The sequence below is a fragment of the Rhinolophus sinicus genome, chromosome 16 (genome assembly GCF_057876585.1).
Source record: "Rhinolophus sinicus isolate RSI-liver-muscle chromosome 16, RSI-T2T, whole genome shotgun sequence".
NCBI lineage: Eukaryota > Metazoa > Chordata > Mammalia > Chiroptera > Rhinolophidae > Rhinolophus > Rhinolophus sinicus.
Genome location: NC_142516.1, coordinates 147,364,977 through 147,377,789, shown reverse-complemented (window position 1 = coordinate 147,377,789; position 12,813 = coordinate 147,364,977). Strand labels below are relative to the sequence as shown.

General features: G+C 40.9%; 1 protein-coding gene across 2 annotated transcripts in view; it reads right to left on the bottom strand.

The window, feature by feature from the left end:
* Positions 1 to 12,813, bottom strand: part of TMTC4 (transmembrane O-mannosyltransferase targeting cadherins 4) — a 57,925-nt gene that overhangs the window by 22,863 nt on the left and 22,249 nt on the right. The window contains exons 6-8 of one of the 2 annotated variants that reach the window (XM_019754227.3): positions 4,167 to 4,267; positions 1,189 to 1,281; positions 798 to 962 (exon numbers count right to left, since the gene is read on the bottom strand). In XM_019754227.3, the coding sequence (XP_019609786.1) occupies positions 798 to 962; positions 1,189 to 1,281; positions 4,167 to 4,267 (359 nt within the window). The remainder of the gene's footprint in view (positions 1 to 797; positions 963 to 1,188; positions 1,282 to 4,166; positions 4,268 to 12,813) is intronic. The other variant, XM_019754228.3, reaches the window with a different exon arrangement.

Below are 12,813 nucleotides of genomic sequence, written 5' to 3'. Positions count from 1 at the left end.
CAAACATTTATTTGATACTGAGGTTGAAAAAAAATACATATATCTCCTAACTTCACTTTGGGGGCATCCATATGTTTCTGTTCGAGGAGAGCAGTTGTATAAAACAAAATGTTGCCACTTTCTACATTGGACATGGAACTATACTTTGCAATGTATTAAATGTGTTCAGATTTTACTAGAGAAAAATACTGCATAGCTACCAGACTCTGCTATACAGTTGTCACACTTCTGATATGACATCACTATGTCTGATGAGTGATACCCCAAAGTCTGTGACCCAGGAAATTTGAGGCCCATGGGTCACGTATGTGCCTAACAATATAAGAATAGGATTCCATGGTAATTCTCTTGATTCTGTCTCTGTGAGATGCACCGCTAAGAAGTTGAGGCTTGACACCCTTGCCTTCAGAAAAAGCAAACCTTTACAATAAAGAGAGTCTTGACACCATCAGATTTTTAAAGATACCACCAATATTGTTATATTTTGTTTAAACCCTGCTCGTCAATTTCCTCTATAACAAAAGTAACGGGATTAGGGGGACACTTCATTGAGGCTGGCAAGAAACTTGAGGTTAAAAGGAACCACTCTTTAATTTTGATTAGAATGGAAACACAAGGGGCTGCTCTCCTCTCGATGACCTTATAAAAAGCTGCTTTCATCCTAGAATATCCTTCATAACAGCACACAAACGTGTAGGTGTTCCATTTATTAGGGATCTCGTGGGTGTGCTGTGGGGTGAGATGAGGAGCACGGATGAAGGACCTGGGCGTGTGGCGGGCAGACTCACAGAACTCACCCTGACCAAAATGCTGTCGGCAAAGGAGGCGGGGTTGTCCACCTCGGTGAATGCTGGGGGGCCGGTGCCCATGATTTTCCAGCGCATGTAGAGCACCCCTGCAGCCCCCAAGGCCAGCAGGGTCATTCTGAAGAGGAGGCCCCCATTTCTGAGCACGCCAATGTTCTGAAAGGACAACGCAAAGCCCTGATGTCACCGATTTTCAAATAGAAATGTGGCCAAGCCAGGTACAAATGTGCAACAATTCTGCCTGAACTGCACTGACACTGCGCTTTAAAAGGTTGGCTAGTTTAGCATTCAAAATCACAAGAAATACTTTGAAATGGCATTTTAAATCAGCCGGTCCTTGACATTTTCCATGTCTGGGCTGCAGACAAAAGTATATACTCACCTCTAATGACTTGTCCTTATGTAGTACCTTCTGGACAATTTCCAGAACATTTAATTTGCCTATCACCAAGATGTCAAAAACTGCATTTAAGCCCTAAGGAAGCAAAACAAGGCAATCAGTGGTGGCAGAGCCTAACTCTGATTAGGTAGCAATTATACCTCACAATTTTACTATTAAATCTAGACAAGGAATGTAGTAGATTCGGTAATTACGGAAGACCTCTTCAGCTCTTAAAAACCCCTATTGTTTCTATGAAATCAGCTCATGGTACTATAGTATAACAAATGTATTAGCAAGTAAATTCCTGTTAGTCCTAATTTCATAGTCTGTATATAAGAGTACGATAAGATTTGGGATAGCTAGAAAGTTGGACCTCTGCAGAGGTCCTTCCTTTTCTCTTTCTTCCTTTACTGTAAAACAGTCCCTTAGTTGATACAATAGAGTGGTTACCTGGGCAGTTATTATGCCTAAAATCATAAAGGCAGCCGTCAACCTTGACATCCCAGCCACAGAAGTAATTACGTCTTAAAAACCTCCAGTGCTGACTGACTGGCCAGCGTAGCAGAAGCAGGAGCAGGGCATATAGAACAGTCTCTGCTGGCCCTTTGAAGATCTCTCAGGATCAGACTCCTAATTGCCCATCAGCTTTCTGTGCTTGCTGGGCACACACCATACTGAATTTCCCAGCTTCTCTTGCAGTTAAGCATGGTCATGGGACTGAGTTCCAGCCTATGGGATGTGGGTAGAAGTGATAATGCCCCATCTTGGAGATTTGGTTATAACCTGTGCATGCACCACTACTCGGTTTCCCCACCCAGCTGGCTGTGAGGGAGACAAGGGAGGTGATCAGGGTGACTTTGGAAACTACACACTGACGGTGACAGAGCCTCTGCCAGCCTGGGTAACTGTGTGGAGGGCAGTTACCTCTGTCACCTGCAGCACCGCCCACGACTGTTAGGTAGATGATACATGACTTCGATTATGTGATGATGCAACTGGATTTTGAGAATGTGATACTGTGGCTCCACCCACGTGAACAGCTTCCATTACCACCACGAAAGTTTCTTTCTAGCAGGTGAAAGCTGCTTTTGCAGCTATTAAACCTATAGCTACAGGCTGAAGGCTACGCAAGCCTTGGATTTATTCTATTGTCTACCCTGCAACAGATGTTCCATAGATGTTGCTGCTGCAGACAATGTCATAGAGCAGAGCTCTCTGTCCAATAAAGTGGTCAGAATACATATGGCGTTATTGGGATAACGCTGCCCCTGAATGACTTGGGTCTCTTTAATACGGGGATTTGTGACAAAGGAGATCATACATCATCAGAAACCCGTGGTAATTTGTGGTTTTCAGAGCAAGGATGACATGCCTACTTAACCCTCTCGCAAAATGCTGGGAGCCATTAATTATCCAATACACGGGCCAGCGCTGGGTTAATCATTTCAAAGAATCCTGATTTTATTCACCCGTGTGATATATGATTTTAGTGGGTCACAGAAGACCATTTCTGCCTGTGTAAACCATTTTCTAGAAGGCAGAAGCTCCCTGTTGAGCTGCCGCTGCTTTCTTACGCTGTTTGTTTTTCTGCCTGTGAGCTATAGGACAGTCACCAAGGGGTGACAGGGTCATGTCGTCCTAAGGACTAAGTAAAACACAGGTTTGGCACTCCCTCCCCTTTCCCACTTAAATGCATCATCAATATGTCCACATTCTTATCAAATTTTTGAAAACAGCTAACTTTCCCCATATCGTTATAGTCACATAAATTCAACCTAATTCTTTAGTGCTTTTCAAATATTAATGGGAGTCACCTTGAGACCTTGTGAAATGGAGATTCTGATTCAGCAGGTCTGAAACCCTAAATTTCTAATAAGGTCCCGGATAATTCTGATGCTATTGGTCTTTAAACCACACTTTGAGAAGCAAGGGTTCAGGGTTCAGGATCTCAGTAGGATGGTTTTGTCCCTCAGTGGATGCTTGGTAATACATGGAGACATTTTACGTTGTCCCCGCTGAGGGGGTTCTACTGGTAACTAGTGAGTGGAGGCCAGGGAGTGTGCTAACAATGCATGAGACAGCCCCCCCATACAAAAGAAGATCCAGCCCAAAATGTCAATAATAGCAAACATTGAGAAACATTGGTTTAGAGCAAACATTTAAAAAGCAACTCATGAAATTCAAGTATCTCTGCACAGCAATTCTTTCTATACCATTTCCTAGCTCGCTAACCTTGACATTATAGATTGAGTCCAATAAAACCACTGATCTTTGCCTTTACTTGTGTCAAACCCTGAATAGCTCTTATTGCTCTTTTTCACGGTATTCCTATACGGACCACCCACATCTCATATCTTTGTTTTCCATTTCTCCCCCTCTGCTCACATCCCTAATTTCTAGATTTCCCTCTAATAATGCAAGGCAGAAAATTGGCTAGAATGCAGGAAAGGGAAAGTGGATTTCAATGCCTCTCCCTTCCTGGGCTTCGGTTCAGATCAGATGTAGGAGGTGTGCACCTTCACTCTTCAGAAGTCCTCTCCTCTTCTCTTTCACATTTCTAGTCAAAGCCAAGTATAACATAACAAACACGCAATATTTGTTTAATCAGGACCAGAAGCATTGAAGGGTGGTCAGTCCACTGTTACATTCAGGACTGCTGAAATACGAGAGCATCCAAGAAAACTCAAACCATTCTTTTATCTTTTTCTACAGGACCTCTCCAAGAGACCTAATCACCACTCTATAAGAACTCCCCACTCTCCATTTCTACCAGTTGCTAATGCTAGCCAACTGAAACAGGCAATCCCCATATGAAACACCAGGATTGTGAAAGCACACACACATCATTAGAACGGTCTATGACCGTAGGCCAGCAATGGAGCGCCGTAGAGGAGGTCACACGGGCAGGGCCAGCCCATCTTGTCTCTATAGGGAGGCAAAGGTGTGTACAGAGTAGGCCCTGACTGCCTCGGTCTTACCAGCACGGTGATCCCTTGCTCTTTGCACAGCATGGCCATAGCTCCCAGAAGGATACTCAGCAACACCCAGAATGTAGAGTGGGTTCCCTCCTTGTTACCTGCTGATTAAAAAAAATGACAACGGTAGAAGTCATACAACACAGCTCAGTCTTGTTAGCATGAGGAACTAAAATTCCAAGCAAGCACCTTACCTAGCTACAATTTAAAAACAGAGTCAACTTCTGACAGCCTTTCTCCGTAGGCGAGTATGTTAGACCCCTACGTTTCTGGTTAGATAACACTCTCTAAATGGTACACACGTCCCTCTCAAGGTGTACCTTATCAGGATCAGGTGCCAGAGCCATTGGGGACACTGTAATGAAGCCACGGCCACAGAGACATTTCATTGTAGAGTCCCCATGGGGCAAGTTCCTTCTCTCCGACCTGCCAATCATTTGATAGGCCATTCTGACAAGTTATGTTGAGAACTCCCACTGAGAGTGTAAGCACTGCATTTGGGTGCATAATGACCTCAACACTTGCTGCTGCTGTCACAACGACAGGAGCATGGGAAGGCCTGAGCAGCTCTGAGAGTCTCTCCGACTCCATGGATAGCCTGGTCTCTCTGAACATCAAGTGGTGTGAGATGGGTCTGCTCTGCTCCCAGTGTGGAATAGCTCTGACCTATGAAGAACACAGGACCACTGACAGGGCTGGCATCCACCTAGCACTGGACAGGTAAAGGCATAGGGCAGGCTGGGCTGCCAACCTGCATGGGGACTCAAACACCTGTAACAGGAAGCCAAAACACTTGCGCCGGTATGGCCAGGCTGTTCAAGGGCCCACTCAGCTTGCTGAGAAAATGTCCTCATTCACAAACAGGCTCCAGCAGCAGGAGACATTGGAAGTCAAGCAGAAAGGATGCATGGGCTAATTTTTCCTGACTTTTTTTGGCTTTTCTTGGGAATCTCTGTATATCAAATTTCCAGGTTTAATGTACAAAGAGGCAGGATATAATAACAAAAAAATTTTTATTTATTATAGTTGAGGTACTTTAAGGCTTTCAATGAGGCCAGCTGATCAGTAAAAGCCTTATTAATTTGGATTCCACTGTCTCATAAAAACACAATGAACACTCTTGTTTTAAGCCTTTCTAGTCCTTTCTGCTGCCTACAGGATAAAGGTGACCCTACTGAGAATGGCATTTAAGACCTGCTGACCTGGCCACATGACATCTCTCTGGCTTTTCTGGGCCTATATTTCAGGCACACCTGCCAACACACTCTCACTTTGCTTTGTGTATTCTGTTCTTTGGCTGCAAGGCCCCTGGCAAAATCTTATCCATCTTATACAGATGTCAGATGTCACTTAAGCTGTGAAATGGCACCCCCACCCTCCCAGGCAGCCACCTTTCTCAATTCACTTCTTTCTCCACAGTTAGACCAGCAAATGGTCTGCATGTCTGACATCCCTGAGAATGGGGTCACGTACCTCGGCCTCCCTGGTTAACCCCCTAGACTAAGTGAGGCCCAGCTGCAGCACCCTGAACCGAACTTATCACAGTCTATCGCTACATTCTTCACACAGTTTATTACAAATACTTGGTTTCCTGAATTTCCCCTAGATTGGGAGAGGTGGGGGTCTCTCAACCTCAACACTACTATTTGGACTGATTAATTCCTCGTGAGGGCTGCTCCATGCATTGGAGAATGCTTAGCAGGACCCCTTGCTTCTCCCCATTAGACAACAGTAATATTCCTAGCCCTCAGTTGTGACAATCAAAAATGTCATAAGCTTTGCTAAATGTCCTGGGGGCAGGGAGAAAGAAATGACCTCAAGCTGAGACCACTGCCCTAAAATGTGGTCCATGGACCTGCCCTTGAACCCTGTTGGAAATCAACCCTCAGGCCCTGCCCAGACCTGCAAAGTCAGAAGCTGGAGGGTGAAGCCCAGCAATGTGCCTTTTAACCAGGGGGCAGGTGATTCTGATGCAGCTGAAGGTGGAGAAGCATCACTCTAGACAGGAAGCTTACTCACATCTCATCTCTGCCTCAGGCCTGGCTTGTAGGAGCAACTCAGAAGTTTTTCTGACGGAATCTACGGCCTCTGCCTGACTCTGGGAAGGCGTGGTCAGAGAATGAAATGCCTGTCCACCGTCCACCGAAACAGGCAATAAGCGCACAACTCACGGAACCACATCGTAGTGAACGTTGGAGTAAGTGTCTTAGAGGGTGTGCATATAATCTCCTTTGCAGCAACGGATGCAGCGACGGAAATGCTGAAGTCTTTTCCATAATGCATCCAGCAGGGGGCCACGTGGCCTTGACTTCAGTAACTTCTGAGAAGGGTGTTAACTTTCCACAACAGCCTATTTCATTTGTAAACTTTGGACTGCTAGAATCTTCTTTTCTGGAATGAGCCCACACCTGCCTCCCCAAATTTCAGGTCTTGGTTGTGCCCTAGAGCTCTGTCTCTCCAATTGTTCTAGGAGCACAGCGCCCGGAAGCCAAGTTCTCTTTACTGAAAACCATTATGTATTGGAATGTTTAGCTCCATCAAGCAAACTAAGGATAATTTTACTTGCAGAAATTAATTACAGCATATGTATGTAATACCAAAAGATCACAATTCTGAGCCACAAAAATAACAAAACCCTGTTCAATTCATCATGATTGCATTTGAGTGTTTACATATTTATTGGAACTTATTATTTTCTTTTGGCATTTGCTGGCAATCATTAGCAGACAAGTGTTTGTAGACACCAAAGCCTTTGAAAAAATTATGACCAAAATAACCTTAAAGCTAACATGTTGGCTAATTCCTTTTAGGATATGATTTTGAGAAAGGCTCCACACATTTTAGCAGCAGAGCACAGGGGTCCAGCTGGCAAAATGGAGGTGATCACAGCTCACAATGCACCATGCCAGGGAGAAGGTCATGCCTTCTGACATATGACAGAAATGGATGGCAGATGACACGCTTAAGGCTTGTGCCTTGTTGGCTCGGTAGCTCTTTCTCCCATAACACACCTTCCTGAGTCTGTGTCAATCTACTTTCAGGATTTTCTCATGTTAGCAGTCTATATGTAAATAGACACCTTTAACTGTAAACGAACCCATTAATTATCACAGGGTCTCCTCCACAGATAAATGTGGTAAAAGACACCCCCACTCCGGCTCCTATGCCACACCAGGCCCAGCCCATGTCCACTAAGCATTAGGCTCAGTTAGTTCATGAGAAACCAAATGGACCTCTTGCCCCATTACCTAGATTTGATTTTTTTAAGCTTCCCCCACTCCCACAATTTGTGTTCATACCTCTTAACAAAACATAATATTATTTCCCAATGTAATGTTCCCTGTTCTTAACATTAAAAGCAGGTCCCTCGATCATTTTACATTTCTTCCTAGAAAAACTGAGTTAGCTTGTATTTTACTTGACCATAACATGGATTAATATTTCTCCTATGGACCAGTGGCTTTGGGTAAGAAAAAAAATTCCTAGCTCCTCCATGAAAATACCCAAAAGATGGCTCTTGAAAGCATTCCATTAACACAAAGTTAAATTACTACAGGGATGAAAAAGTCATGGGCTCATTTTCCACTTGTCTGGAATTTAAAATGGCTTTCTCCTTAGATGTCTAAGTTAGAAAATTCACTGAACACAGAAAAACAACTTATATAGAAAACACAGCCTTCAGATTTATTGATAGCTTTCTTCTTACTCACTCCAAAATTTCACCACACTTCTCAAAACCCAAATTTCTGTGGGGGACCCAGATTCCCACTACCTCTCAAATCCTCTATTACGATTCTTCCGGAAGAGTCCTACTCTTTAGTTTTCTCTTATACTTCTGATTTGTTCCAAACACATCCAGTATGAAAACATATGAAAGATGAAGACAATGTGACTTGGCTGAAGAAGTTTCTTCAGTTTCAGTGATTATTAAATATTAAAGTGTCACTTCTCAGCAGTGGCAATTTCCAATCAAAGGCAAAATTTCAGGGGGTCAGTTATAAACCTAGTAATGACTCCACATTCAGAAAACCATTTTAGACCACTAATGTCCAGAAGAGTAGCCATTATAACTAATGAGCACCTGAAATTTACCTAGATACTGTTGAGACATGTCATGAGAGAAAACACACACCTGATTTGGAAGATTTTGGTATAAAGGATGCAAAGTATTTCATAATTTCTATACTGATTACATGTTGAAATTATAGTTTTGATATATTGGGCTGAATAAAATGTACTGGTAAAATTCATCTCCCCTACTTCCTTTTATAATGTGGCTACTAGAAAATTTTAAATTGTATGGGTGGCTCACGTTGTGTTTCTACTGCACAGTCCTGCCTATAGCATGTGCTCAAAGATGCAGCTCAAAGAGGAAATGATCGGCACATGGCTGTATTCCAAGTCTGCCTTTGAAAACCTGGAAAATATGAAACGAGTTTGTCTATTGAAATCCAACTCTTTCTCCCCCCAGTCCCTACCAGAGAAGCCACGTGATACTTTATCAGGAGTCATAAGACTAAGCTTTCACACACACTTCAGTTTATCCAGAGTCTAAACTGGAAACTTAACAATATTTATAAACTACATCGTATAAATGAAAGGGTCTCTTTACAAATGTGTGGTATGTATGTGCATGATAAACCAAGGCCAAACTACAGGGTGCTGACAAAGTGTTTCGAGTACTCGGGGTGAACAAGAAAAGATTCATAAAAATTAAATAATCAACTGGGAAGCTGGTCCTGAGTTTGGGGACAGCCCAGCCTAACAGACTTCTGGTAACGCGACCTGCTGTAGTATAGTTTTACCCATGTAATTGCCCAAATTACGATTTTCTTTGAGTTTTGATTTGTCAAGGTGACTTATGCTAATAATTGCCAATATACAGCACAATCTAGGGAATTTTGACTGTGTTTTTGTGACTTTGCTCTTATTCAGTAACTAATGCAAACCATTCTTTTATTTCCAAGTTTGCGCATTTTAGTAAGACAACTGAAACAGACAATGGCAGGTCACCTTGCATATAGATGGCACTCAATAAATACCCACTCAATCAGTAAATAGTTTCATTTATTCCCATGTCTATCAGGAGTCTTATTTAACTCCCATATTTCTTATGCAGTTATGAGATGTGATTCAATACCAAAAAGTTAATAATTTGTTTAATGTGAACAAACACAGCTAAAAGTCTTTTCACTTTTAATTTAGTCTTTGAACCTCTTCACAATAGAATAAAATCCATCACACAAGAGACTCTTTAAAAAAAATTGTTATTAAAAAAATTACATAAGGACTATTAAAAGGCATAGGAAAAATTGATTTTAATTTTAAATGTAGAAGTAACTGTTAAAAACAGTAAAAATAAATCCTGAGAGGCAGATGTCACCTGCAGTGCACTTGCATTTATGAATATTTTTATTCAAAAAAAACTTCCCCAAATAGGGAATTCTAACTGGTGCATAGCTCTATGTAAGCATCTCAGGATGTTACCTTTACCCAGAGTTCTCCATTTTACCTCCATTCAGTCTGCTAAACTTGAAGTACCAATGACCCAGGAGAAGAGAAAAAAACAACAAAAAACTATTTTGACACCATGCGACATCTCTCATCACTTAAGAAGACAACTTGCTCTAAGATAATTATTCATTATTAGCAAACATCAACAGTTTATGATCCAGAACTTAATAATAGAGATGGGCCTAGAAAATATTTTCCTTGTTTCTGTATATGTCTCTATTATCAAAGATAATTCAATCACTTAGGTAAATGGAGGCAAAGGCTAATGGAGTGGAGGGAGCACAGGAAAAAAAAACCCCAACCCAAAATGTACTAATAGAAAGACACTTGTCAGTGCTAACACTCATAAGTGCCAACAGATGTGATCAATTTAATGAAGCATGTGCCTTGGATTTGGCACTACTTTCCAGTGGGAAGATCTTTCAGAAAAAGCATCACATTATCTGAGCTACCCTCTTCACCACTCAATGCCTGGCATCTCCACCGTCTTGAAATTGGCATGTCATGTTGTGTGTGGGAACCACGCCACCCTGACAGGTGGCCCAACTCTCTCTGCCAGAATGACACAATGAGCATCAGATTCTCGTTCCAAAAGTTGGAGCCAACCAAGCAGTGCTTCTACCCGCAGAATGAAAGAAGTCAGACATTGCCGGTCTACATGACAGGACCGTTTTGGGAAAATCAAGCAATGCAGAAACCAAAGAAACATGAAGGCAGAGAGAGAGAACACACACGAATACCACTGTCACAATTCAGTCGGCAAGGGCCCCAAAGCAAAGGTCCTACACTATGTGAATTACACAATTGCCCTATTTTTTTTTAAGCTATGGTAGTGTGATTCTAAGTCAAACAGAAGCCTTAAGTCAGAATGAAGACATGAAGAAATAACTTTTACTCCCAAGAGTAAGAGTTATCTTGTTTTAGCTACCTGAATTATAAGGAAAGCAATACAGCAAATAAAGTTTTAAGAATGTAAAACAACTGAGATTTAAAATCTTGTCTTTTATAATAGATTAGAATTTAAAATGGTTGTTCTAGGTATGTAGCAAATTCCTTCCCTAAAAAGATTCTCTCTTCCCCACTATAAGTAATTAAATTTCTCTTCCTGGTCCTAACTCCCATGAAACAAGTATTTTAAGGTATAAGTTTAGTTTTAGCTATTCTAGAAACTTATTATGCAGAGAGATTATCTATTTCCAATCCGAACTACAGACTTTAAGAGAGATGTAAATATCAACAAGATGTCACATCATAAGAGTAATACTTTTTGTTTTGGGTATTCAGAAATAATACCCAGTGCACCATCGACTTCATCTGACTTTGTGTTTTTCTTTTTTTTATAAGAAAATGTGTGCTTCCTTTATAAGGACATGCCCTTTCTTAAAAAGGATTCTGTTGTAAAAGATCTTGCTTGGAGATATTCTATTTAAATGCGTGTGCACGCACACACACACACACACACACACACACACACACACACACAAAAGGCAGACAGAAATGTTCTGTTAGTAGATTTTTCTTATTTTCAAAAATGTCAGGATTCCAGAGGTTAGCATAGAATTGCTTGTTAACAAACTCAGGCAGTTGAAAATTGTCCAGAGCTTTATAATACAGATACCACATCTATAAAGAAAGCTAATGAGGTTATCAAAAAGAAATGTATCCTCTGAAAGGGCTTTTTAACTAGTCAAATCATTAATTTCAGAGCACGCCATTTTTTGTGCCCTTATAAAAAAATATTAAATCTGTTCCTCTGTAAAAACTTTTCTTGAACTTCAAGTTTATATGGAACTAATGCTAGACCTTTTGTTTGAATTTATGTTCAGATCCAAAAAGAACAAAGACCAGGTCACTTTAAACCTAAGTTGAAACAATGAATAGCACTATTATTGTATCCAATAAATACTGGACTGAACTTCCACTATAAAAGAGCTTTGATTCTCAGTTGAACACTTACAAACATGTGGACAACATGAGAAACGGGGACAAGGAATCATCATTGCCATGACATGTGTTTACCACTTGGTGTTTTTTTTTTTTGCAGTCCACACTGACTAGATAGGGCAAAGTAAAAAAATGTCTGACTATTTCTTAAGATATCACAAAGACCAAATGAAAATACATACACCTGAATGTCCATGAGTATCAAGAGCTTTCCTCTGTTGGACTCAAAGAAATTTAATAGAGAGTAAATGGAAGAAATTAGCAGTATAAAATAGAACTACCATATGACCTAGCAATTCTGCTTCTTGGTGTTTATCCAAAGGAAATGAAATCACTATCAAAAAGATATATGCACCCGTATGTTCACTGCAGCATTATTTACAATAGCCAAGACATGGAAACACTCTAAGTGTGTACTAACAGATGAACGCATAAAGAAAATGTGGCACATTCAATATTCATACAATGGAATATTATTTAGCCACAAAAAGGAAATCTTGCCATTTGTGACAACGTGATGGACCTTGAGGGCATTATGCTAACCGAGATAAGTAAGACAGAAAAAGACAAATACTGTATGATCTCACTTTTATGAGGAATCTAAAATAAACTGAATTCATACAGAGAACATTGTTGGTTGCCAGAGGCGATGGGGGGATGTGGGCAAGATGGATGAAGTTAGTCAAAAGGTAGACTTTCAATTATAAATAAGTCCTAGGGATCTAAGGTACAGCATGGTGACTATAGTTAATAATACTGTACTGTATATTTGAAAGATGCTGAGAGAGTAGATCTTAAAAGTTCTCATCACAAGAAAAAAAATTCTAACTGTGTGTGGTGGTGGATGTTAACTAAACTTATTGTGGTGATCATGTCACAATACATACATATAGCAAATTATTATATTGTACACCTAAAACTAATACAATGTTATATGTCAATTATACCTCAATAAAAAATAATAAACTGTACATTCCAGGGTCAACAAAGAAATTTGCAGTACAGAGTTGTAGTCATCAGTTCTGCATAAACGCACCAGAAAAGAAGGGTATGCGTACTGAATGCCTGTTGTGAGGTGGGTACAAGGAGGGAAAAGTTAACAAGGACGTACAGAGAACCAGACAGGTGTTCGGAATAATGGAAGCTCATTTTAATCAAAATACACTAGACCGTAAGCCCTTCAAGGGCATGA